General features: G+C 34.2%; 2 protein-coding genes across 10 annotated transcripts; one reads left to right on the top strand and one right to left on the bottom strand.

The window, feature by feature from the left end:
- Positions 1-4969: 4969 nt before the first annotated feature.
- On the top strand, positions 4970-6006 carry LOC112754963 (small ribosomal subunit protein eS27y). The gene is made up of 4 exons (XM_025802803.3): positions 4970-5123; positions 5295-5396; positions 5544-5572; positions 5674-6006. Exons 1-4 carry the CDS (start codon positions 5121-5123, stop codon positions 5798-5800), a joined length of 261 nt encoding a protein of 86 aa, XP_025658588.1. The 5' UTR covers positions 4970-5120; the 3' UTR covers positions 5801-6006.
- A 14008-nt stretch (positions 6007-20014) lies between these two features.
- Positions 20015-24654, bottom strand: LOC112754962 (triacylglycerol lipase 1). 9 transcript variants are annotated; one of them, XM_072221194.1, is made up of 11 exons: positions 24069-24585; positions 23596-23644; positions 23329-23469; positions 22716-22826; positions 22535-22596; positions 21645-21721; positions 21461-21522; positions 21202-21371; positions 20994-21121; positions 20361-20435; positions 20015-20260 (listed from the first exon to the last, which is right to left on the bottom strand). In XM_072221194.1, the coding sequence occupies exons 1-6, from the start codon at positions 24152-24154 to the stop codon at positions 21715-21717; spliced, it is 456 nt and encodes a 151-aa protein (XP_072077295.1). In that variant the 5' UTR covers positions 24155-24585; the 3' UTR covers positions 20015-20260; positions 20361-20435; positions 20994-21121; positions 21202-21371; positions 21461-21522; positions 21645-21714. The 9 variants fall into 9 exon arrangements, 8 of the variants coding, with proteins under 8 accessions (XP_072077295.1, XP_072077293.1, XP_072077296.1 ...); XM_072221192.1 differs by having other exon boundaries at positions 21020-21121; XM_072221195.1 differs by having other exon boundaries at positions 21694-21721.
- Between the last annotated feature and the right edge of the window lie 873 nt (positions 24655-25527).

Below are 25527 nucleotides of genomic sequence, written 5' to 3'. Positions count from 1 at the left end.
TTTCAATTTCAATTTTAAATTTTTGTTTCAGATTTAATATATTTAATTATTAAAATAATATAATTTAAATACACATCCAAAAATCAAATTAGTTAGAAATCAAAATTTCGAATTTAAAATTCTAAAATAAATCTTAAACCATCTTAAATCACTAGTAAAATCTTTGCTCTGTAAAGATCCAGAGCTGCAACACCTCCCCCTCCTCATCTATGACCGCTTTCGTCTTCTCCCGCGTTGCGCACTCCTCTGTGACAATCTCCTCCTTCGGCGACGCGCTCCTCCCCACGACGCGCACTTCCCCTGTGCACACCCCCACGCCTCCTCTATCCATGGGCTCCTCTCCGTCCCTGGTCTCCTCCCTCGCGCCACGCACAACCGCCCCCTTCTCCCGCGCCTCCCCCTATCTCCTCCTCCACGTCGCACTCCTTCTGTCTCTGGTATTTCTGCTTGCAAAATTTTAAAAAAATTTGGTTGAGCTCATTCATGAAGATATGTTACCCCTTTTTTTTCGCTTAATAAAAAGTTCTATTTTTTTAAATTTATGTATAATATTGAAAGTGTCTGTGTTTTTTTCTTTTTTTCTAAATGTATTTGTGATTATAATTTTTTCTTGCACTCATATGTTTGATTTGGGAGTTGTAATGTTTACCTAATACTTAATTTTGGATGTGTTTATGTTGTTCATTATGTTTTTATGTACATATATAAGTTTTTTTACATGAGTTTTGGATGTGTTGATAAAATATTTAGAGTGCATTCTTATAATTTTGGATGTGTATTTGAGTAATTTTTTCTGTGTTCAATATGTAATTTAGAACTACAATGACATTAATTTAGATGTGTTAATACATAATTGTAAATGTGTTTATGTTGTTTATTTAATTTTAGATGTGTTTTTGACATAGTTTTGAATGTTTTGAATAAAAAAAAAATTGAAGTGAGTTTAATTGATTTTGAAAACTTCACTAATTTTATAAAAAATTAGTACACAAAAAGTTGTTACGAATTTTATGGTTTAGTTTGCAAAAAATTAATGCATTGTAAGTGGTTACAAATTGTATGGTGATAAGTATTCAAAATAAAAATGGTTCTTTAAAAATAGAAAATATGATTAATTAAAAAATTAAAATAATAAAATATTAAATTTAAAGATTGAATTTTATTGTACAAATAGCATTTTCTAAAATAGAGTAACCAACGTTGGACAAAAAGCCTCTCAATAGTTTTTTTAGTAATGTAAAATATATTTTTTATTTTTAATTTTTTAAAAAATTTAAAAATATTTTAAATGTTAATTTGATTTAATTTTGTTCCTATTGTTTGAATTAAATTTCAATTCAACTTAATTTTTTGGCAATAGTTTTTTTGACAAGGGAAGACTGCTGCTGGAGAACCTCTCGCTTAAAAAAAGATGCCGCTACTAGTGTTGGACCCCGACCATAGCCCGCCGCTGCTTTTGGAGTCTCCAGAACAAACGTTGTTAGTGACAGAACTGCTTGTATTAGAACCCTCTCATGATGCTGGAACTCACAGAAGATGCTGCCGTGCCATTGGAACTCTCTCCTGCTTGTATTAGAACTCGCTCTGAGTCAGGAATGCTGGTGCGAGGGAGTTGCTGTTGCTGTTGTCGGTGCTCTGAGTCGCTGCAAGAGAGAGAGAGAGGGGGATTGCGAGAGAGAGAGGTGGAATGCGAGAGATTGAGAGACGACAGTGAAGAGGGAGGGAGGGCCACTGCAGGTGCTTTGAGCCGGAGCCTCTGCATTTTTTGTGCACTACTGCGAGAGAGAGGGAATGCGAGAGAGGGGGAATGCGAGAGAGTGAGAGATGAGAGTGAAGACTGAAGAGGGAGCGAGGCAATTTTTTTGAATCCTTAATCTCTATCATTTTTGTATTTGAAAAATCATAGAGGATCATCAGTATTTATTATTTTTGTCTGTCAATTAGTCATCAATCAATGTTTAAAAGTATAGAATAAAGAAATAGACTAAAAGAACTCTACTAAAAAAATTGAGTTAATAGTTTAGTGATGACCAAAAATAATAAATTCTGATGACTTCATAGCATTTCTCTTACCCAATTCGATTCTTGTCCATTTTCACGAAGGACAAAGTAATCCCTGTCCAAAAAAATGGACACTTTGACCCTCAACCTTTTTATTTTGGGACAATATGATCCCTCTATGAAAAGAATTATTTAAATAATAATTAAAATTAGTTTTGTGGGAGTTTTATTTGTATTTTGTGGGGATTTTAAACCTCCATAAACTATTAATAAGTTTGTTTTTTGAAAAATTCCTTCACCAATAATGGTTAAGTGAAGAAAAACTATCAATAAAAATGATGCCGCAAAAAAAAGTAATTGTAGTACAAATACCTTTTAAAAGAAAAAAATAACATCGAATAAAAAATGAAAAAAGAGAACTTTAATGTTGATAATATTAGTATTGGTGATGATGACAGTAGAGAAGAAAATGCTGATGATAAAGCAATAAAAATAATAGAAGTAGGAGCAATAATAATGAAGATAAAGAAGGTAGTGGTAGTAGTGGTAGTAATTGGTTATATTATTAAAAATATTTTTGTGAAGATTTAAAATCCCCTACAAAAATACAAATAAAACCCCACAAAACCAGTTTTTATTATTATCTAAATAGTTTTTTTAACAGATGGATCGTATTGTCCCAAAATAAAAAGGTTAAGGGTTGAAGTGTCCATTTTTTTGGACAGAAATCGTTTTGTCCTTTGTAAAAATGGACAAGGACTGAATTAGGTATTTACTCTTATATCATGCTTTAAAATGACTAAAATAACTTTAAAAACAAAAAGAAAAAGAGAAAAAACTCTAAACAGCCCCTGACAATTATCTCGAAAGACAACGATGCCCTTAACAAAAAAAAATACCCAACTCGCTCCCTAATCTTTACTTTTATGACACTTATTATCCTCTATGTCAAAAAAAAGTCAATGTTAATTTTTTTTTACACAGAAATTAATCAGCCAAAAAAAAATTAAAGATTAGGTTAGATATTTTTTTTATCAAGAACCTTATAGTTCTTTTGAGATAATTATCAAAAATCGGATGGAGTATTCACTTAAAAAAAAAAAAAGACAACTAGCCCTTTTTGTTCCGTCAAAGCTCGCTTATTTGGCGGCTTTTTAAAAAATGGTGGATCTAAAATCTGGTCATGACCTATCTTTTTTGGGGATTTTGGCATCTTGGTTCGGCGGTTCGGGGCCACTACTAATCAAAACACTGGTATCAAAATAAATCGAATAGATCATAAAAAAAATAAATCGAACAATTAATATACAACAAAGAACAATCACATATCCTTACTCACAACTCACAACACTAGCATCAAATCAGATCAATATACGATAATAGTAAAAAAAATCTAATTGATAAAAATTACAAATTATATATTAATAAGAGACGGCATAGGAGAATTAATCGTTACGTATACATTAATCTTTGAAACGATACAAATAATTGAATAGAATATTTCAAATAATAAGAAAGATAAATCGTTCATTTTAAATAAGAGGGAAGATGTACTGTTTATCACGTTAACATGTTTACTTTGGAATCACGTTAACATATTTATAAGTACATCGTTAAACTTTTAAACTGCTCACTATTAACGTGCAATCTCCTTTTAAATAGTTAAACTTTTAAACTGCCCACTATTAACACGGCATAGGAGCTAGCAGACGTAGAGAGAATCCGGCGAGATGATAAATATATCTTTAGTGATAAAATTAATAAATAATAAAATACTTTTTGCTTGACATGCTTATCTTATTTATTTCTATAAAAATTTTAATTTTAAATTTTAAGAACAAAATATTTGTCATCAAACTACTATGAGTAAGTATATGACGAAGAAAAGTACAAGACCAATAAAAATATTTATAATATACATTAATGTCTAATTTATAGATGAAATTATAATAAAAATAAGTTATAAATGTATACATTGTGAATAAAAATATAAAATTAAAAAATTTACGAACAAAATTGAAATAAAATAAAATGTAAGAATATTTTTAAAATTTTTAATAAATATTTTAAACACAAAATATATTTTTCGCTTTTGTTAACCATGCACTAGTTAATTATAATAGGCGAGAGATTTATCTACCTAACTAGCTTAGCATGTATCGTTAGAATAAGACGAATATTTTGCAAGTGTATTAATTTTATTTTGATTGAGAGAATTTGGAAGATGGAATAGAGCACGTATAGGTATGGAATTATTAATGGGATTGTTGTGATGAGTGTGGGCTGTGGTAGAATGAGGAAGGTTGGCAAAAGATGCTACTGTTATATGAGGGGTGAGGTAGGGCAAGGAGGAGCTGAGGGGGGTATGCATGAATATGAGATTGATGATAATGGCAGTCACAACAACCACCATGCTTCCGTGCAGCGCAGTGTGGTCCCTTTAATTATTTATTTTCATGCATTAAGTGCCTATAATATGACATTTCAATTTCATGTTAATCCGTTGCTTGACAAATTATACATGTTATTCGTACGTGTTAAAATACATACATACAAATCTCAGGAAATTAGTAAAGAATAAATAATGACTCCGCTAAAAATTTGTAGTGTTTTGACAAAATCGACTATTATTATGAAGCAATAATCTTAAATATGATATAAAATATTATAATTATTAATAAATTTTCCTATAATTAATCATTGATTGTTAGCAAATTCCATTACTAATATATAATGGGCATGAAATTTGGCGCCAAACTATACACGTTAGCATGATTGACACAAAAATATTATGAGTATTCTAGAATATTTTGGCTGTTTGGGTTGACATGTATTAAATTACAAAATATTATTTGGGTTTGGGTTAAGCCGAAAAACCCTACCCGAGCCCACAAAATTTGAAAGGGAGATTATTAACAAATGGGCCATATTATATATTGTCATATTGGGCTGGGTAAGAGGAAACCCTCCTTATATAAGCATCATTACTTACATCCTTCTCTTTCTTTTGTTTTATCTGATGCAGCCAAACTTGGCCAGACTCTAAGTTTGTTGCTGCCACATTCCTAGGGTTCTCTTCTTCGGAGTTTCTCCTGCCGCTACTTATTTTTTTTGTCAGCATGGTAAGATTTGTTTTCTTGTATATATTTATGTTTCTTCGTAGATGAATGTGTGTTTTATACAAAGACGACTTTCTTTTCTGTCATATACTTTCGAATTTTTTGTTTTCTTTAAGGTTTTATTCCTTCCTTAGGAACAGTAACTGAAATTTATCGTGATTTTGTATTGTGTAGGTTCTGCAGAACGATATTGATTTGCTTAATCCTCCGGCTGAGCTTGAGAAGAGGAAGCACAAGCTCAAGCGTCTTGTTCAGTCTCCTAATTCTTTCTTCATGGTATTCTATTTTTTATAATAGTTCTCTCATAAATTATGTATTTTCTCATTTGTTGAACCACACTCTTGATTTGATCCAATGTTGGTGCCTTCCTTTCCAAGTTTTAATTGTTAATTGTTTGTCTCTTGTATTCCTGTCTTGTTGTAGGATGTGAAATGCCAAGGTTGCTTCAACATGTAAGTTTTATCCTTCCCTGTTGATTGCGAAGTTATAATTGTGTGCAAACAAATGATTTGATCTTTGTGATTTTGATGTTTTGATTTCCATGTTGATGCAGTACCACTGTATTCAGCCATTCTCAGACCGTAGTGGTGTGTGGAAACTGCCAAACGATCTTGTGCCAGCCCACTGGTGGAAGAGCAAGGCTAACCGAGGGCTGCTCCTTTAGGAAGAAGGGAGACTAAATGAGTTGGTATCTTTTCTTTTAGCCTTTGGTTGGAGAGTTTTGTTTTCTTTGGGATTGATCAATGGCTTTGTCATGTTTGAGTTATGATATATTTAATTTTGCTACATTCTAAGACTTTTTTTCCAAAGACATTATCTCCAGGACTGTAATGATATCACCAAGCATTTTTGTTTAGTCTTATTATATTGCAACATGATTTTGGCAGTTCCTGAGTTATAATTTTTTCTTGCTTGGATCGGTTTATACATGTGATCTGATAGAGTCTACTTTAGTTTTTTTCAATGTGGATATGCTTGATGATGCGCTTAAGGCTTCTCACTTAGTTTGGGGAAGCCATAGACGGTATATTAAGGGAGTAGGGTATTCTTTGTGGTGGGTAGGTGCATATACTTTTTGCTTGTCCTCTCTTAGGTGGATGTTTCTACTAAAACCAAGACATCTCTATGTGAAAATGATATTATAAATTGTTAGATGGTTTGACATGTTTAAAATTGTTAGATGGTTTGACATGTTTAACTGAATTATCTATCTGTTTATAATATCATCTTTACAAGATGTCTTCATGGAAGTAGCCACTGAAGTGCTACACACTTGCAAGGTTCCGTTTGATCCCCAAATAGAATCCTAGTTAAATGATTGGATCCAAAGCCTGATAAAGACTTAAAACTAGTTGAAAGCTGGTTCAAAATGGATCTGAAGTTGCTTGCCAATATGTTTTTTCGGTATTTTTGTGTGTCAGTGTCTAGTTTCTTTTTCATCCGGTCACTGTAAAGATAGAACTTAGAAGAATTGTTGGAATGAGATTCTACTTGTATGTTAACATATTACTATGTGCGTAGGTTTTTCTTTTTAAAATATAATATACATACCAGTGAATGAACCAATAGCAGGGATATGTCAAGAAAAAATATATGATTAAATGCACAGCATAATTATAAAATGGAAAGGTGAATAGATGTGCACGTAAGAAAAATCACATGATGCAATACAATGCAAAATCATGTGATAAAAGGTGAGGCATCTAACAGTTATATTAATAGATAAAAAATTAAAAGACCAACAAATATGTATATTATAAATCTGGACATCATAAAATTACATCAAATTCTTGGCTTTTTATTTAAATAAATATTGCAAAAATATTAATTTTTAAAAGTTGCAGATAAAAAAAGGCTTTCTAAGGTTATGCTTAGGCCAATTCGTAGCAACCACCAACGAAGAAAGAGAGCCCACGAAATTAGTATTGGCAGGGTTCGCCTGAAATTGCTATTGCTAGTTAGATATTAATGAACTTGTGGAAAAAAAAAAAACAAAACTAGTCCTGCAAATCTCGACAGAAACAATCACTTACATATTAGTGATTTTATATTAACTATTCTCTCATTTTTCAATTATCTGCCATTTCGTGGGCTCCCTTTCTGAGTTGGTCCAATTCAAATGTCAAAACTGAAAAGGCCTATTTCGTGACTGGTTGTTGTGAATCAGCCCAAGTGTAATTGTGGAATGCTTTTTTCATGTGTATATTTTAAGAATTAATATTTTTTAATATTTTTTTTAAAATATAAAACCCAAATTATTGCTACTTAATAACCAAAGTAATCAACAAAATTCATAGCACATAAAAGCAAATATTATATGTCTAAAGCCTTATTTAATAGATCCAAAAAAGCTAAATAGACCTAATAATGTCCGTCAGTTTACAGACTCGATGCATACTCAACATCTCAGAGTTTATAAAGTCTTATTAGTTTTATCTGCATCTTTATCAAATTTGGCTGGGATTTTTTTTTTTTTTTTTTGAAAAGATGATTTTCAAGTTGTCGGGCACGAATAGAAATGAGAGCTAAATCTTTTAAGGCTGAGAAATCCTGTTTGTCCAGCTTGTCTCTTAATAGGAAGAGGGGTAAAGGCTCCCATGGATCCAACCCAGAAGTTCTGAATACCATGTAAAGATTATGAACAATTTCTTGATGAACAAGATGATTGAAGCTTGAGAGTAGAGAAAGCAGAGGAGAAAAATTGAACCAGAAAGTGTAATATTCTATTGTATGTTATCCACATTGAACCAAAAAGTATGATTTTTAGGATACCGTGTAATATTCTTTTAATATCTCTCTTCCTTAATTTATCCCATGGACTTGTATCCATTTTTAAAAGATCAAGATAAACATATGAATAACCAAGTTGGATTGGACATTTGGTTAGTTCACTAGTCCGCTTAAACAGGTGTTTTAATTCCACTTTTTGCATGCGACCAATGGCAAACTCTTAGATAGAGTTTTGATCTGCAACGAATTAATCCTTAACCTGTCGGGTTTGGAGAATATCATAAAAAAAAAAAAAGAACATAAATAAATAAGCATATTAAAAAAAAGTAAACATATATCTTTTTCCTTTAATATAGAATCATCTAAAATTACCACTAAAGCTTAATTTTATTTTTCTTTCTAACAAAAAGCCAAAACGTGATAATCTTTCTGCCTAAAACATAATGAATCCAAAGTAGTTTAAGATTCTCCCATTGCACAAGAAAACAAGTGGAACGTAAACACTAAAAAGTTCAAACCATAAAGCAACATAAACAAGTGGCTTACTTGCATAGTTGCATTTAGTAATAAGAATATATTTTTGATACTCAATATTCAACAATCATATATATGCTCCCAAATTGACGTGAGATCTCCAAAAGAATACACAGGAAAAGACCGAATAAGGTGGTTGCTAACGCTATGTTTTGGCTTAATCCTCGTTTGAATGTTCCTTTGGTCATATAGCCACATACATTATGTGTGAAACTCACAACAATTAAAAATATATTTTTTTAAATTATTTATTGATTTTGGTTGGGCATCTTTTTAAGTTTTTGGGGGACACATCACAAATACACTGAAAACCGAGTCCCTGTGACTCTCTCTCTCTGACTGGACGGAGTACTACTACATTTACCAATAATAAAATACCAAAAAAATATTTACCAATAATAATAAAATAGCAAGAAGGCATCTTTTGCCACAGTTGCCAACTCCTTATGCAATTTTAGAATTTTTTTACCAATGTGTCACATCTTTTAAAATTTATTGTTAAAATATTATATTTTGAAAACTAATTATCTAAATAAATGTCATCTTTTTTATATTATTGTTTCGAGACTTACCTAGAACCACGGTGATTTGGGTCTGACCGTGAGATCCAGACGCTTTTAGATGAAAGATCCAATGTTTTTTCTTGTAGGACGAAGCCGTCCGAGTTCTTCATGAAGAGGCAGAGGGTAATATCTGCAAGGGACTCCGATGCTTAAGTTAGCAAGGATTTTAGGCCGATTTTTAGTAGATTAGAATTCGAAAAATACCTGAGAATATCAGAGTATTTATAAGTGTAAATGTGGAGTCAATAACTACCTTTTGAGTAATCCTACCTTTGATAGTAGGTTAGTTACTCCCTTTTGGTAGGAGGTTGTTGAGATCTCCTTTTTAGATGAATATGAAAGATAGTAGGAGTTAGTTACTTATTTGGATACATAAAGCTTAGCCCATGTCACCGTGACCGACCTCCATGAGGTCGTGTAGACCTGAACAATACTTGTAAAGTGTTGATTGGGCTTTACTCCTTTTTAATAGTTGTAGTTTGGATACTATTTTGTCCTGATTTGGACTTTTAAAAACTTTTTCACACTTAATTATTTTTGTAGTGTTATAAGTGTTTATAGTTTTAACTTGCATAGTAGTAGTTTTGTTTGCTTTCTTTATAACATATTTTAGTAATTGAAGATGTTATCTTTTCTGCAAATCTTTTTCTTCATAATTCGGTTGTTCCGAATTACTTTTAGTTGTTCTAACTACGTGAGATTGATAGTTTTCATTGATGTAAAAATTTTTACAAGTTATTTCTGAGTCTCTTTTAAGGCCGTTTTGGTTGAGTTTTTCTATGGGGTCAGATAAATTGTTCTTGTTGTTCGACTTGGGGAGGTTGGACACTTATTTAAATCACCCTCCTTGTAACAAATTTTTATAAGATCGGATAATGATTTGTTCTCCGAATCTGGAGAGTTAATTATGCTTATTCCGACCTTGGGAGGTCGGTTATATTTGTTTTATCAATTTACTTTTGCGATTCGTTTTAGATTTGCCTCTTTTACTAACTTGTTTTTATATAAGTAGTTTGATGAGGTCAGACCACGATATGCTTATATAACTTCTTACACCAATTTGGACCTCGTCGCTTTATCTTGTCGACCATCTAGGTCGGACAATAATTTTCGCACTTTATCAAGCTTAAATTGGTGCGTATAGTAGAACAATCAATCGTAGAAAATAGAAAAATGACGAATTATCATTAATGAAAATGATTTACAAGTGCTATTTGCTACTAAGAGTTTTTCTATCTTACCTCCTAGCCTCATAGCCCTTACTATGATGCCTTGTTAAAACCCTTTTCATGAAAATTCTTATTGGGAAAAAACCATAAAGTCGGAAAAAAGAGTACATCAGTAATCATGATTCATTTTCTAGTTGCAGTATCTCTTCATGTTGGATGCATGACACAACCTATGAAGCTCGTTCTCTTGTAGGTCGGACACTTTATAATAACCTTTTTTTTAAGACTTCAATGATCTTGTAAGGCCCTTTCTAATTTGCAGCCAACTTTCCTTTGCCCGACCTTTGTACCCTAATATCATTCCAGATCAGAATGAGGCCGTTCGTGGCGAAGTTTCTTCTGATGACTTTCTTGTTATACTCATGGATATCCTTTATTTTAATTCTTCATCCCTTATTCGAGCTTGCTCCTAGATTTCTGGAAGGAGGTTGAGTTCTTCCTTTTGAGCTTGGATGTTTTTCACTTCATTGTAGAATCTTATCCTTGAGCTTTCTTTATTGACTTATGTAGAGATCATGACTTCTATGCCGTAAGCAAGTCAGAACAGAAATTCTCCAGTTGTAGAATGGGGAGTTGCTCAATATGTCCATAAAACTTGGGGGAGCTCCTCAGCCCGTGCTCTTTTTGTGTCTTATAGTCTTTGCTTGAGCCAGCCAATATGACTTTATTTGCAACTTCTGCTTGTCCATTTGCTTGAGGGCGCTCTCCTGATGTGAATTGATGTTTAATCTTAAGGCATGCCACCAAGCTTCTGAAGGTCAAGTCAGTGAACTGAGTACCATTATCAGTAGTGATGAAGAACGAAATTCCAAATCGGGTGACAATTTTTTTGTAGAGAAAATTTTGCCTTATTTAAGATGTGATGAATGCCAAAGGTTCTGTCTCAATCCACTTAGTGAATTAGTCAATCCCTAATATGTGGTATTTCACCTGCCCAGGTGCTTGAGAAAATGGCCCGAGCACGTCCAAACCCCATTTTGCGAAAGGCCATGGTGAAGTGACGCTGATGAGTTCTTCCGGTGGTGCCACATGAAAATTGGCATGCATTTGATACGGTGGGCACTTCTTGACGAAGTTGGCTGTTTCCTTTTATAAGGTCGGCTAATAAAAACCAGCTCGTAACACGTTCTTCGCTAGTCACATTGCTCCTAGATGATTTCCAGAGATGCCACTATGGATTTCTTCTAGGACTTCTTCAGTCTTAGAGGTCGGAACGCACTTCAGTAAAGGTGTAGATACTCCTCTTCTATAGAGGATGTTGTGAACCAGAGTGTAGTTCTATGCTTTCCTTATAAGTCTCCTTGCCTCCATTTCTTCTTTATGGAGAATATCAAATTTGAGATATTCGATAATGTGAGTCATCCAACCTAGGTTTAGATTGGAGATCATTAGAGCTCCAACTTGTCGACTTCTTTGGCCACTGATGGTGTGCAGAGAGTTTCTTGGATCTAATTTTTGTTGTTGCTCCCTAACTTAGTGCTAGCCAGTTTGGAGAGGGTATCAGCTCGACAATTGAGTTCTCGAGTTATATGCCCAACTTCTGCTTCTTGGAATTAGGCTATCTGTTCTAGTTTTTTCTCCAATTACCTCTTCATGTTAAGATCTTTGGCTTGGTGATCCTCATTTATCTGAGTGGTTATCACTTGGGAGTCACTAAACACTATAACTTTTGATGCTTGACTTCTTTGGCTAGCCTTAAGCGATCATGGCTTTATATTCAGCTTGGTTGTTAGAGGCTGGAAACTCGAATTTTAGTGAAAGCTCTACCCGAGTCCCATTTTCATTCTCAAGAATGATTTCTGCTCAACTAGTAGCTTTAGTTGACGATCCGTCTACATATAGATGCTAGTCTGTAGAGCTTTCTTATAGTTCTCCTATGTATTCAGCTAAAAAGTCGGTCAGATATTGCAATTTGATGGCTATACAAGCTTCATACTTTAGATGGAGCTCAAACAATTCCACAGCCCATTGTAATATCCACCCTCAAATATTTGTCTTTTGGAGGATATGCTTCATGGGTTGGTTAGTTCGGACTCTAATGGTATGGGCTTGGAAGTAAGGTCAGAGTCTTCTAGTAGCTAGAACGAGGGCATAGACGAATTTTTCTATTTTTTGATAGTTCAATTCTGCCTCTTCCAATGCATTGCTCATAAAATAGACAGGTCACTGTCCCTCCTTATCTTCTCGGACAAGGATAGAGGCTATGGCCTTGTCCGCTACGGCTAAGTACAATATGAGCTCTTTTCCTTTTTCAGGTCAGGTAAAGATAGGTGGTTGGCTCAAGAAGTTTTTGAAGTCTTAAAATATTCTTGAGTCCATTGGAATTAATATCCCTTCTTGAGAATTGAAAACAATAGGAATTTCCAGGCCGACCCCACTAAGAATCTAGACAAGGTTGCCAGTCTGCCATTTAGCTGCTGAACTTCCTTCAGACAGGTCGAGCTTTTCATCTCCAGGATTACCCTGAATTTGTTTGGTTGACTTCAATACCTCTTTAGGTGAGCATGAATTTCATAAACTTCTCGACTTCCACTGTAAATGTGCACTTTGTGGGATTTAATCTCATTCTATGTTGTCTTATCGTGTTAAACACTTCTGTAAGGTCAGATAGCATCCTGATTTCTTTTTTAGTCTTACAAGTATATCGTCCATGTAGACCTCCATCAATTTTCTGAAGTGAGATGAAAATACCTTTTTCATTAATCGTTGATATGAGAATCTAGAATCTTTCAACCCAAAGGGCATTACCACGTAGCAGTAGTTTGCCATAGGAGTGATGAAAGATGTCTTCTCCTGAAGCTAAAGCTGAATCCACCAGAGCATCAATGCTGGGCAGAGGGTAAAGGTCCTTGGGACAGGCTTTATTGAGATCGATATAGTTAACACAAATCCTTCATTTTCCATTCTATTTCTTCACAAGTACCACATTAGTGAGACATAAGAGGTATTTTACCTCCCTTATAAACTCGGCTTCTAACAACGCTTGGACTTGCTCTTCTATGACTTATTGCTCTTTCGAAACTAAGATTTTGTTGTTTCTGCTGGATAGGTTGTGAGCCCGGGTAAATAACAAGCTTGTAGCTCATGAGGTCAGGATGGATTTTGGGCATGTCAGAGGCTTTCTAGGCGAAGAAGTGAGAATTGTTTTGTAGGAGCTTAACGAGTTCTTCTTTTAGCTACTTCTTTAGATTAGTCCCTACATTTGTTATCTTCTCGTCCTTATCCCCAACCTGGACCTCGTCGGCCTTTCCTTCAGGTTCAGGTCTCAGTTTCTCCCGAACTCGGACATCTCCGAGTTCTATGGTATTAACCTCTTTCCTTTTATATACTCTCATAGGTTTAGGATTTTATGTAACACCTTCTTTGCGAGTTTCTGGTCTCCTCTTATAGTGGCTATTCCTTCAAGAGTAGAAAATTTCATGCAAAGGTAAGGGGTGGAGACTACTACAACAAGTCGGTTTAGCGTTGTTCGACCTATCAGGGTGTTGTAAGCCAATGTCACATCAATCACTATGTAGTCTATGATCAAGGTCCTTGATTTTGTGCCCTTACCAAAGGTGGTATATGGAGAAATGAAATTTAGAGGCCGGATATACGTGTCTCCTAAACTAAAGAGAGTGTTTGGGTATGCCCTCAACTCTTTTTTTTTTTTTCTAAACCCAGCTTGTCAATAGCTGGTTTAAACAAGATGTCGGCCGAACTTTTTTTTTCTACCATGGTTCTGTGGAGGTTTGCATTGGAAAGTATCATCGTGATCACGACAGGGTCATCGTGTCCAGGTGCTATTTCTTGGGTATCCTCCTTTGTGAAGGTGATAGCAGGCAGATCGGATGTTTCAGCTTCTTCGCCGACCTGGTAGACTTCTTTCAAATGTCTCTTGCGAGAGGATTTTGTTACTCCTCCTCCTGTAAATCCCCAGAAATCATAATGATGTCTCTTAAGGGTTCATTGTGGCTGATCTCACCGATTCCTGTCTTCTTCATCTTTTTTCCTTTTACCTTGGTCATTCGATCTTTCTGCTAGATACTTGTCCAACTGACTTTTTTTAGCCAGTTTTTCCATCACATTCTTTAAATCATAGCAATCATTGGTGGAATAGTCGTAGATTTTGTGGTATTCACAGTATTCTGGCCGACTTTTACCTTTTTTTTGTTTTTAATTGGTTTGGGAGGTAGAATCTTTTCTGTGTGGCAAATCTCTCTGTAGACATCGACAAGGAAAACTCGCAATAGGGTATAGTTGTGATACTTTTGAGGTTTGTACGAGCTGTATTCTTCTTTTTTCTTTGGTTCTTTTTCTTTGTCATGAGCCTAATATTGATTGTGTTGTCTTGGGGCAAACTCTCTTAATCGGACAGTTTTTTTCATGTTGATGTATTTTTCAGCTCGCTGTTGCACCTTATACAAAGAGGTAGGGTGCCTCTTTGATATAAACTGGGAGAAGGGACCTTCTCTAGGCCGTTAACTAGTCCCATGATAACTGTTTCGGTAGGTAGGTTTTAAATCTTCAAGCACGCCTTGTTGAATTTTTTTATATAGGCTCGTAGAGATTCTCCGACTTCTTGTTTTACTCCCAGGAGGCTTGGCGCATGTTTGACCTTATCTTTTTCGATGAAAAATTGGGTGAGAAAATATCTTGCAAGGTCGTCTTGGTCAATGTTGTAGGGAAAGCTTTAGAATGAGTTGCATCTAATGCGTCGACCAAGTACATTCGACTTTTGAAATTACTTAGATAATGTCTCGGGTCAGTCATTCTGTCGTAGAGGTCATGTCCGGGCTTTTAAAGTTTCTAGAAACTCTAGCCCACATGATTTTCTCTATAAATGGATCTTCACCTCCTAAAGGTATTTCTTCCTGATCAATGTGGGGTCTCCTACCCCTGAGGTCGGATTCTAATTTCGAGAGATTTTCTTCTAATTTTCTTCGTCGTCATACCTCCCTTCTTAGGACTTGTTCGGATTCACGTTGTCACTCTAGCTCCTGCTTGAGTTGTTCCAGTCGACCTTGATGTCCGTGGACAAGTCCCATAATTTTTGTAGGATCTCTTGGCCCTGATCTTTTATATCGATAAATTTCTAAGCTTATCCTGTGTCCTTCCGGGTTTGACTGATGTGCGTCTCTAGCAACACCTTTTCTTTTATCAACTCGGGGAGGTATAACTAACGCTCGTTCATCGTTATACTGCTCTTCTTATCGGGCTTTAGAATCAGAAGTCGTGTGTCCATCTTCTGGAATGTCGTCCGCCATCGTACGATGTTGATTACTAGGTCCCCGATAATGATGTTAATGTTCCGAGGCTTACCTAGAACCAAGGTGATTTTGGCCTGAACGTGAGGTCCAGACACATTTAGGTGAAAGATCTGACATCTTTTCCTGCAAGGATGAAGCCATCCGAGTTCCTCGTGAGGAGGTAGGGATGTACTGCAAGGGACTCCAATACTTAAGTTAGCAAGGTTTTAGGCAAGTTTTTAGTATATTGGAGTTTGAAGAATATCTGAGGGTGTCAAAGTATTTATAAGTGTAGAGGTGGAGTCAATAACTACATTTTGAGTAGTCCTACCTTTGATGGTGGGTTGGTTACTCCCTTTTAGTAGGGATATTGTTGAGATCTCCCTTCTAAATGAATAGAAGAAATAATAGGAGTTAGTTACTTATTTAAGTAAGTAAGGCTTAACCCATGTCGCCGTGCCTGACCTCCATAAAGTCTTGTAGACTTGAACAATACTTATAGAATTTGATTGAGCTTCACCCGTTTTGGACCTTTCTTTGGGAATAGTTATTATAAATAATCATAATTAAAAATGAAAAAAGAAACAAGTTATCACTATAACAAAAGAATAATATCTGAATAATTAATTAAAAAAATAACATTTTGACTATAACTTTTAGAAGAATGTGATACATTGATAACAAAGTTGTAATTTTGGTTACCGATGTGTGGCTAGTCCTTATAACTTGCAAAAGTTGATATTTGATAATAGAATATTTTGTCTTGGGTTTGATATCATTATTACAATTTTAAATTTACAAATACCACATAAATTTAGGGAGAATAAAGGGGTATAATACATTGTTACATATCTAAACATTAACTTATTTATCAAATCATTTGGAAAAATTAAACAAATACAATTTTAAAATTTTACTTTTTTATTATTGTCTTTAAATTTATTATTTTGGATCAGAAAATTAACTGGTAAACTCCAAAAATTAAGCAGTTTCATCTGCTATATTTTTTTAAATCACCTCAATTACGAATTTAGTATCCGAAAGATTCAAACGCTGACAAAAAAGATCTTGACGAAAGACAAATTAACCCTTGAAAAATTTAAAAATTTGACAAAAACATCCAAACATTAATTATTCACATTTCTGTTAATAAAAAACACTTACGTGACTAACAGAGTTAATGAGTTGGCTAACTTAATAATTACATGATATTATTAATTATTTTAAGGGTAAAGTACTAAATTGGTCCCCTATGTTTGGGCGTAATTCTGTTTTAGTCCTTAAGGTTTAAAGTGTCCTATTTGAATCCAAAAAAGTTTCATTTAGCATCAATTTAGTCCCACAGTGAGGCCAAACTTAAATAATTAACGGAATGTCCTACATAACAACATTACAAGAACAAAATTGATAATCTGAAGAACATGTACAAGCTCCAGAGGCACAAAATCAACCGTTGATGCATCAATACATTTATTTATCATTCTCTTTAGTTCTATAGAAAATATTTTATTTATATTATAAGAAAAATAATAAATAAATGTATTGATGCATCAACGGTTGATTTTGTACCTCTGGAGCTTGTACATATTCTCTAGATTATCGATTTTGTTCTTGTACTATTGTTATGTAGGACATTTCGTTAATTATTTAACTTTGACCTCACTGTGGGACTAAATTGATACTAAATGAAACATTTTTGGATTCAAATAGGACACTTTAAACCTGAAGGATCAAAACAGAATTACGCCTAAACATAGGGGACCAATTTAGTACTTTACCCTTTTTTTTATAATAATAAAAAACCCCCAAATAAAAAATTCTATATCCATTTTCTTTCTCTACTCCTTCTGTCACACCTCTTCATTTCCCAGATCTCTACTGTAGGCCTCTTTATCACTGCCATCCTTTTCTTCCTCGATGCTACTATAGTCTCATGTCCTTCTTCTACGATGTAGCCATGGTCGTTCTCCTTCTCATCATCTCCTTCTGTTCTGTTACTCTTCTTTTTTTTTTCCAATCTCCTTACAAACCCTTTCACTCTTACTTTTTTTTTTTTAACTTTGTGTTGCATTGTGTGTGCTTATATTACTGAGCCTATTTTATATGGTGCTAAATAGATGAGTCATAGCTTGATATGTTCTGGACATAAATCTGAGAAACGAATCTAAGGCGAAAGATGGAACCTATTAGTAGCAGCGATAACACAATTTTTTTTTTTTGTCGTCGCTTTCTTCATTCCTCCTTTTTTTCTTATCTTCTTTTCTTTCTCTATTTTTAGTTTTCTTTCTCTGATTTTTTAATTGATATTTTTTAATGATATTGTGATTTCTTTTCTTTTTTATTTTTGAAAAGAGGACTTTGTTTAATGATGGATGAATCTGATGGAATAATGAGTTATTTTTTGAGAAATGTTATCATTTTTTTAGGATGGGATTAGTGGTAGTGGTGAGTATGGTGGTAGCGAGGAAGAGAAATACATAGAAAAAGAGAAAGAGGGAGAAGAAGAGAAAGAGGGATCGGAGAAATGCCGAATACAATAAGAGGATTGATGGTGGTGATGAGTGTGGTGGGAGGTGGTAGTGGTAAGGTATAGTAGAGGATAATATGGAAGTGAGAGGTGGTAATTTGGTGTCAAGTCATTAATTTTGTTAGCCACATAAACATTTTTTATTTACAGAAACGTGATCAATTAACGTTTAGATATTTTTTTTCAAATTTTTAAATTTTTTGGGGGCTAATTTATTTTTTGCGTCTTTTGAATTATTTTTTGTGAGTATTTGAATCTTTCGAATACCAAATTAATAGTTATCTCTATAGAAAAATAAACCAACCAAAAGACAAACACACTTGCAAACAACCTTACACATAAATTAAACTGATATATATATATATATATATATATATATATATATATATATATATATATATATATATATATATATATATATATTCAGGAGGTATTTTTTCGCGCAGTAAGTAAGGGTGGCAGTGGGGGGGGGGGTTGGGGAGGGTTTTTGCCCTACCCGACCCCGCCCTACCATCCTTACACTCCACTACTATCCGCCCCACCCCTACCCACGGGTAGGAGACTGCTCTACCTTAACTCGCCCTTGCAGGTACCCGCCTCTCCCCTACCCGCCCCTATAAAAAATAAATAACATTTTTATTTTTACATATTTGTATATAAATTAAGTAAAAAATTTAAAATTTATACCTAAATTAAAATACGAACATAAAATTTATACAATATCAAATAACTTGAAATTAAAAAAGTTAATGTTTGATCACTAAAAAATTAACACCATAATAAAAAGAATTGCATCATTAAATATAAAAGTCTTTAATACTTATTCTTGATCACTTTTCACATTTTCATCATCATTAAAGGATTGAAGGTCAAGATTCAAACTTGAAAATCAAAAGAGATAACAATTAATTGTCACCAAATTAAGAAGCTCTATTTCAAAAAAAAAAAAAAATAGAATACTCTACATCAAAAACTTATTGAAAGATTGATAATACATACCACAGATGAGTCGCCAATGTGCGAAACAAGCAGCGTATCGTCCCTTATGAACACTGCAGTTGCTGTTGGGCCTGATTCGTCCTCCTCTCCGTTCATTTCAAGCCTTTAAAAAATAAAATACTATCTAAACCTTCAATTGAATCATACCAATATGGAAACCAATTCAATTAGATACATTTTGTGAATTTCCTACTTTATAGATTAGTTTATTTGCTTTACCATTTCAACAACTTGGCGTCACCTATGGCAAATGCTTTTTCTAATGCTTCTTTAATGGCTTTGAAATCTTTCTCAACCAATACTAATCCACCTTGTAAGTCTTCAAGACACTCCTTGTAGAGCTCATTCCTATAGTTTGCACTTGGCACATCAAATCAACAAATCAAATTATGCAAAGAATAATAATTCAACCAATCACATATCCCACAACTAGAAAATGGATTAATACAGACAGATTTAGTCTTTATTACAGACAGATTTTTGGTTACCGACGAAATTACCGACGAATTTTGTCCCTCTGTAAAAGCCTCGTCGGAAATTATTTACCGACAGAGTTTTTTCGTCGGAAAATTACCGACGGATTTTTACCAGTTACCGACGGATTTTCCCTCTGTAAATTCTCCATCCATTTCCCAAAGACGACGAACTTTTCGACTGATTTTCCATCGGTAATTACAGACGAATTTTTCGACGGATTTTCCGTCGGTAATTACAGACGGATTCTCCAACGGATTTTTTGTCTGTAATTACAGACGGATTTTCCGACAGATTTTTCGTCTGTAATTACAGACGGATTTTCCGACGGATTTTCCGTCGGAAATTGGAACCTTGAAAGCATTCCAAACTCTAAATACAGACGGAAAATTTGTCTGTAAGGTAAAACAATTTTTTTTAATTTTTCTATTGTAAAATAAACCAATTTTCATACAAAATAAATATAAATTTAATGAATACAAATTTTCATCTAATTTTTATCTAACTTGTATCCAAACATTCATAGTATTTCAAAATAACCAGTATTTGATATTAGCAATAGAACCAAACATGATGTTTAGTTTTTACAATGTATCAAGAGCAAAGACAATAGTACCAAGTTAATTATCAAATTTTCATTGAAATTTTTTGGTTTTTACAATGTATCAAGAACAAAGACAATAGTGCCAACTTATTTATCAAAATTTCATTGTGAAATTTTTACATAAATACACAGAGAGTGATTAAAACAAGGCCAGCCATTCTTGATGATATCCCAAATGTCATATCATTTCCATCATACATTTACGCCAACGAATTCTTTGGCCATGCTAGTGGGTACGATTTTCACAGGAGACTGCATATGTAGAGGACATAAATTAATTAAAAATATTGGATTCATCATAAATTACTACATAGTACTCGGGATAAAGGGCAAAATCAAGAGTGGTAAGTACCATATTTGTAGGAATTTGATCTATTGGTGCAGGAAGATTGAAGAAATATCTCACATAGACACCAAAATGGTTCACCTGATTCCAAAGTTCAATGTGTACCATGAGTAACCAAGAAAAACAAGACACATACATTCTTGAATTACAGCAGTAGAAAATGAGAATTGGCAAAGATTTCTTGCCATAGAAAATGAGAAGAGACCAATTAGATAAGATTCGGAGTCACTAGGAGGATTGTGAGAGAGGTCTCACAAATACCCCAAGATTAAGTCTGTATCAGTATATTGTATCATCTTCTACCTCTTCTATCCACTAGTAGTTTTAGCTTCCTATATAATCCTATTTCTACTCTTTTATCACATATCAAACAAGATGACGTCACAAATACTCCAAGATTAAGTCTGTATCAGTATATTGTATCATCTTCTACCTCTTTTATCCACTAGTAGTTTTAGCTTCCTATATAATCCTATTTCTACTCTTTTATCACATATCAAACAAGATAACGTGGACTAATAATTAAGAACAAGAATGGAAGACTAACAGAAATTGGTGAAAAGAAATCTAACCAACTTAACCAGTATTTTCAGTCCCTATTTTCTCCTCTTTTCTAATTGTTATTTTTACAAGACTTACATATTAGGAAGGAAATGAACTTATACCCTTGCAATAGCTCTATCTTCTACCAAATTCAGTTTTTTGAGGCCAGCTCTTATGCTTTTTAGTTTCAATGTATCACTACCAGACCAGGTATAACATATAATCTGCATAAAATGAAACATGACATCAAGGATAAATACAGAAGGAAGTAAACCAAAAATAGCATTAAAGGAATGCTAGGAACCTGGTTCAGAGAAATTTCAAGTGAATGAAGGGCTTCCTCAAGACAGAATAACACACATGGATTAGCCATACAGCATTCTTGCTATAAATAGCATTGTTAACAAACCAACTTGCCAGCTGGTCTCATTCACTCTGTTTTCTTCCATAAACAGAGATCCTGTACTCAGCCATCTGAAATTTGATTTATAAATAGAAATGAATTAATATATTAGACACAAAAGCATTAACAGAAAAAAGTCTATACCATGTGAATAAGTTACCTGATATTTGCTAGCTTCAAGATCAGTTAAAACTTGCTTTGTTACTTCAGCCAGAAACCTTCCTGTGAATGTGGGTACGTTTAAGCTATTGTGAAACAATAAAGCATCAACACTTTTAATACATTCGGAGTTCCTACAACTTAAAAAAGTATACAATAGGCATCTTTCATAATCTTAAACAAACCCTGGTTTCATCTTTCATAATCTTTCTAATCTTTCAGAAAGAAGTGCACCTTATCTGCCTCAGTTTGCTTCTACACCCTTCATTATCACAATTAGGAAACTTATTTGCACTTGGAGTTGGTGGCACAAAACATGACAGAAAATTGAAATGCAATTCCAAATTGAATTTAGTGAAAGAAAAAAGTGCTAAATAAAACTAAAAGAAACCAAATTGCAAGGATGATGAACACGCCACAACACAACAGATTCACACTTAACCATACCAACCATTTTTCTACTGTGTAATAAAAAAGAAAATCAAAAGGTAAATAGGTATTCCCAAACAGCCCCTCCCCTAACCCAAAAAAAAAAAAAAATAAAAAGAAAAAAATTTTAAAACAGCAAGCGTGCAAAGTTGAGAAATTTAAAACAAAAAAAAATATTTAAGAGAAAAAAAAAGACCAAAGCATGAGGGGTACACTCCATTAAGCACAAAGCAACAAAGGCTTTCAGGTTTGTGCAAAGAACATATAAACACAAACTCAATAAATGAACCCCTTTTCTCTCCTAACATTGTTACTATTTCTACTATTTAGTGCTAAATAAACCAAAGTGCTAAATAAACACATAAACACTGTTACTATTTAGTGCTAAATGTAAGTTTGTAAACTCTGCCTTATCACCAGAACACTTTGCCAATAGCTAAATCAGACTAGGCTTCACCTCCACTCAAGTAGATACAGACTATACAATTCACATACTGGAAAAGAGAACAAGCTTACAACAATGAAGATTGACCATAGAAAACTCTCATCTGGAGAAAATTATTTGGATTGGATAGTTAATCACTTTCATCAGTACCATGAACACCACATATTTGAGTTCTGGAAAAGAGAGTGATGGGAGGATCACCTTTTGAAGTTCAGTTGATGAATACCCATGGTAAAAACCATTTGAATAAAACCAGTAGTCATCTGAGTGAAGGCAGAAAAAGATATAATTGTCCCTTGGAAATAAGAGAAATTAATAAAATGCATACTACAACAACCACCAAATAGCAAGTGAAAAGGATGATGTTCAGAATCATAACTACCTGTGAATGCCCAACTATGAATAGCTTTGAATTTGTTACTGAATATATGTAATTGATCATTTCTACCATATCATACAGGGCTAATTCCTGCCAGCTCCAATCCCAGAATTTCTATCAAGGGACCAAAGTTGAATCAATCACATGATGCACTGTACAAACTCTGGCTCTAACAATTCCAATAAAAATAATATACACTGAAAATGATAGTGAAATGAAAATATAAGTATCATGACAATTTAGAATATTTTCTCAAGATCAGTGATCATCAACAGTGCTGTGGAACTCAATTTGGTGCTGAATATAAGTAGCTTCAGCACTGAGAACAATTTAATAATTCTTATTTCATACATATCAAAGTAAATAGAAAAGGCTTGATAGTATTCGGCACAAACCCTTTTACTATTAAATAATTGAATGATAAAACCTACTAAAGTGTGACCTCATTCATATCAATTACAAATGTTTTCCCCCAATTCAAATTCCCAATAAATGAACATTTGGTTCTTAGTTTTGACTCATAATTGTTTAGCATTGAACTTTATGCACTGATATTATTTTCAGTTTAATCACACACGCCGTCAGCATCTCTATAGGTCAAAGAAGAGCCACACACCTTATTCTTCACTGAATAAGACCTATGACCATGGCTCCAACGTGTTCCACACACATTTCCTACCCATACATCAAAACCTTGATCTGCAAGGATGAAGCTCAATGATTTTTCAGGAGTATTTAGAAACCATGCATCACCTGCCTGATCACGTCAAATAGCATCAACATATCAAAATGGAGATTCAATCAAATTGTTTAAAACTTCAAAAGGGAACTTCACTAAAGCCTGAACAAGTAAACTTGTAACATTAATCTATATATATAGTACCAGTTGGTGGGAGAATATTGGAAGAAGATGATAAAAGGGCAAAGCATGCCTGAAGCAATCAAAGAGATTCTTGTTGTTGAGGATCCAAAAATATCATCATCAGATTCATCAAAAAGCAAGGATAATTTTATTAGGGACTTTGATATGTTTCTTATGACAAGTAAAAGAACCAAGCTTCCACTTTCCAGATTCGGATAATATTCAAAAGAGGAAGAGAAATTCTATCTGCCTACTATAGTTAAAGCAGTTTAAGCATTGAAATCAAAACTCTTTTAGTGTATAGTGGATAACTGATTCTATCTTGTAAATTGCCTAAATAATAGAACAATGGGAGCATCAGGACCAACAAGCATGGCAATAGTTGGAACCATTAAACCATTGAACCACAAAAGCAGAGTATGATAAACCTAGCTAAAACTGGCGTAGAAAAATTAAGCCCTAAGGTATATCGACGTAATTTAAATAATGCATACCTGAATCGGCGTAATTTAAACAACTGCTGGTAGATGCTCTGGTTCTCTTTGGAGCAGGAACCGATTGGGATCGGGTCGAATTCCATCGATTCGCTTGCGACAGAGCGCGATAGAGCAGCGACGGTGACAGAGCAGTGACGGAAACAGAGCGCGACGATCTTGAGTCTGAAACGCCCGTGAGAGAAGCGATATACCGGAGAGATAGAGAGAGGTCGACGGCGAGACCAGCCGTGAGAGGTGAGACTCAGTGAGCTTGAGGGTGAGAGTGGCGAGAGAAGAGCGAAGAAACTTTAAGGAGGGTTAGGGGTTCTTCGTCGCGGTTAGGGGTTCTTCAACGGAGGCATTGCGAGCGCCGGCGACCGGCGACGTTCTTCACAGAGTGCTGTTAGGGGCTCTTCGTCGCGGTTAGGGGTTCTTCTTCGTGGTTAGTGGTTCTTCGTGAGGCACAATGAAAACATGTTAGGGTTAGCTAGGTTATTCGTCTTCGTGAGGCACATTGAAGACGGTGTTCATCCTCTTGGAGTGCTTTGTAAATTGAGTCCTCAGTTATTTATGAATGGAGTTCGAGAAAGAGAGGGGGTAGATTAGGTATAAGCTTTTTTTTCGGCGGAAAATTTTAAATTATAGACGGATTTTTCGTCTGTAATAATTTAATAAAATGTAGTGTTTTCGTCTATTTAATTACAGACGAATTTTCCGTTTGTAACTATTTCCCACGAAAAAAATTAATTTTTCTGACAGAATTATAGACGGATTTTTTTTCCGTCTGTAATTTATGCTAATTCATTTTTTTTGTTTTCCGACAAAAAATCTCTCTGAAATTCTGTCTGTATTTCCGTGGGATAAAATCCGTCGGAAATATCCGTCTGTAATAACTAATTTTCTAGTAGTGTCCTTAAATTAATCAATATTGTATATCCTATGAAAGCAATTAACAATGTATATCAACATAAAAGGTGCAATAGACCTGAGGAACTCAACAGAAGCACGCTTTAATGGTAGCCAAATTAAATTGACAATAGTATACACACAAAGATAATTAATTAAAAATCATCTTCAGCATAAGACTAGCTAGTTTCACAGCAAAATCATGAAATGTCATATATACACTTAATTCAATTGTGTTCACATGATAAATATGTAAGCATATTCTTTAAATAATAATTGATAGATCAGGTTTTTTTTGTTATAGGTTGTTCATTATTTGCCATTATTTGTCAAAATTTTTAGTTAAGTTTCTTTTATAGTTATTTCAAAGTGAGTTTTCTGTATTTTTCGCCAAAGATGGTAGAGCATGCTTGTGGGATGGCAAATCTATAAACACAGAAGGGCTCAGAGACTTACCGGTGGTCAGAGACAGAGAAAAAAGACTCCGGTGACAGGCTCACATGCAACGCCAACGATCAAGCTCATAGCGACGGCGACCGAGTGATGAATTTGTGGAAGAATAAGAGAAGAA

Source organism: Arachis hypogaea, chromosome 16 (genome assembly GCF_003086295.3).
Source record: "Arachis hypogaea cultivar Tifrunner chromosome 16, arahy.Tifrunner.gnm2.J5K5, whole genome shotgun sequence".
NCBI classification, from domain to species: domain Eukaryota; kingdom Viridiplantae; phylum Streptophyta; class Magnoliopsida; order Fabales; family Fabaceae; genus Arachis; species Arachis hypogaea.
This window is presented reverse-complemented; position numbering and strand designations above follow the sequence as displayed.